An 858-nucleotide genomic window follows, 5' to 3' on the forward strand; every position below is an offset into this window, starting at 1 on the left:
TTACTCCTTTTATTAGGGCCCGTTTGGTTCATATACTCAAACTCAACTCATTGATTCTACTACAGTGTTTTTCCTCTCACAAAAAATTTGAATTTCAATCAAGAATCATGGTTTTGAGTATACCTTCCACACGGGCCCTTAAAGTCTCAAAAAAATATATTATTAGCCAATTGTGAAACTACAAATCCTACTTGAGGTTGAAAATGAGGTTAAGCAAGATAAAATGAATAGTCTGCTACACTACGCAAAAGAACTTGTAGCCACACAAAGGTTCAATAAATTATAAACCTCAGAATTCTGTTCGTTAATTGAACAAAATTATGCCCTAGACATATACTGCTTAAACAATCTTTGGCACTCAGCTTACCTGGGATCCAGCCATCTCCAGTTTGTTCCCTTTGACCAAGAGATCATCAACTGCTTGCTCCGTTTCGAAGGTAATAAATCCAAAGCCACGCGAACGACTAGTTGCATGGTCTCGCATAATCTGATGTTCCTTCACTTCTCCAAACTGAGAAAAGAAGTCTCTAAACTCATCTGCCCATATACAAGTAGAAAAAAGTACCTCTATAATCAATATCAAAAACAAAAACCTGTTACAACAATAAAAGCTTAGAGAATGAAAACTAAAAACACCTTCATTTACTGTTGTAGGAATTCCACCCACAAAAATCTTCTTAGTCTTGAAATCCTTAGACCCACCAGCTCCCCTTGGTATTGTCCGCTTGATTTCCACCTTCAAGAAAAGAGGGAAAAAAAAAAGACCCATTAACAAAGAACAATCCAAGATGAATCCTTTCACAAATACAACCGCAAAAAGGAAAAACTTTTGAACAACCATAAATGAAAAAAAAAAAA

General features: G+C 35.7%; 1 protein-coding gene across 1 annotated transcript; it reads right to left on the reverse strand.

Annotated features, from left to right (window-relative positions):
• Positions 1 to 367: 367 nt before the first annotated feature.
• Positions 368 to 769, reverse strand: LOC112094918 (uncharacterized RNA-binding protein C660.15-like; the record flags this gene model as incomplete). The annotated part of the gene is made up of 2 exons (XM_024176620.1): positions 637 to 769; positions 368 to 537 (listed from the first exon to the last, which is right to left on the reverse strand). Coding segments are annotated over exons 1-2 (303 nt in total), but the record flags the coding sequence as incomplete, so codon positions are not given.
• Between the last annotated feature and the right edge of the window lie 89 nt (positions 770 to 858).

Source organism: Morus notabilis, unplaced genomic scaffold (assembly GCF_000414095.1).
Source record: "Morus notabilis unplaced genomic scaffold, ASM41409v2 C11330444, whole genome shotgun sequence".
Lineage (NCBI taxonomy): Eukaryota > Viridiplantae > Streptophyta > Magnoliopsida > Rosales > Moraceae > Morus > Morus notabilis.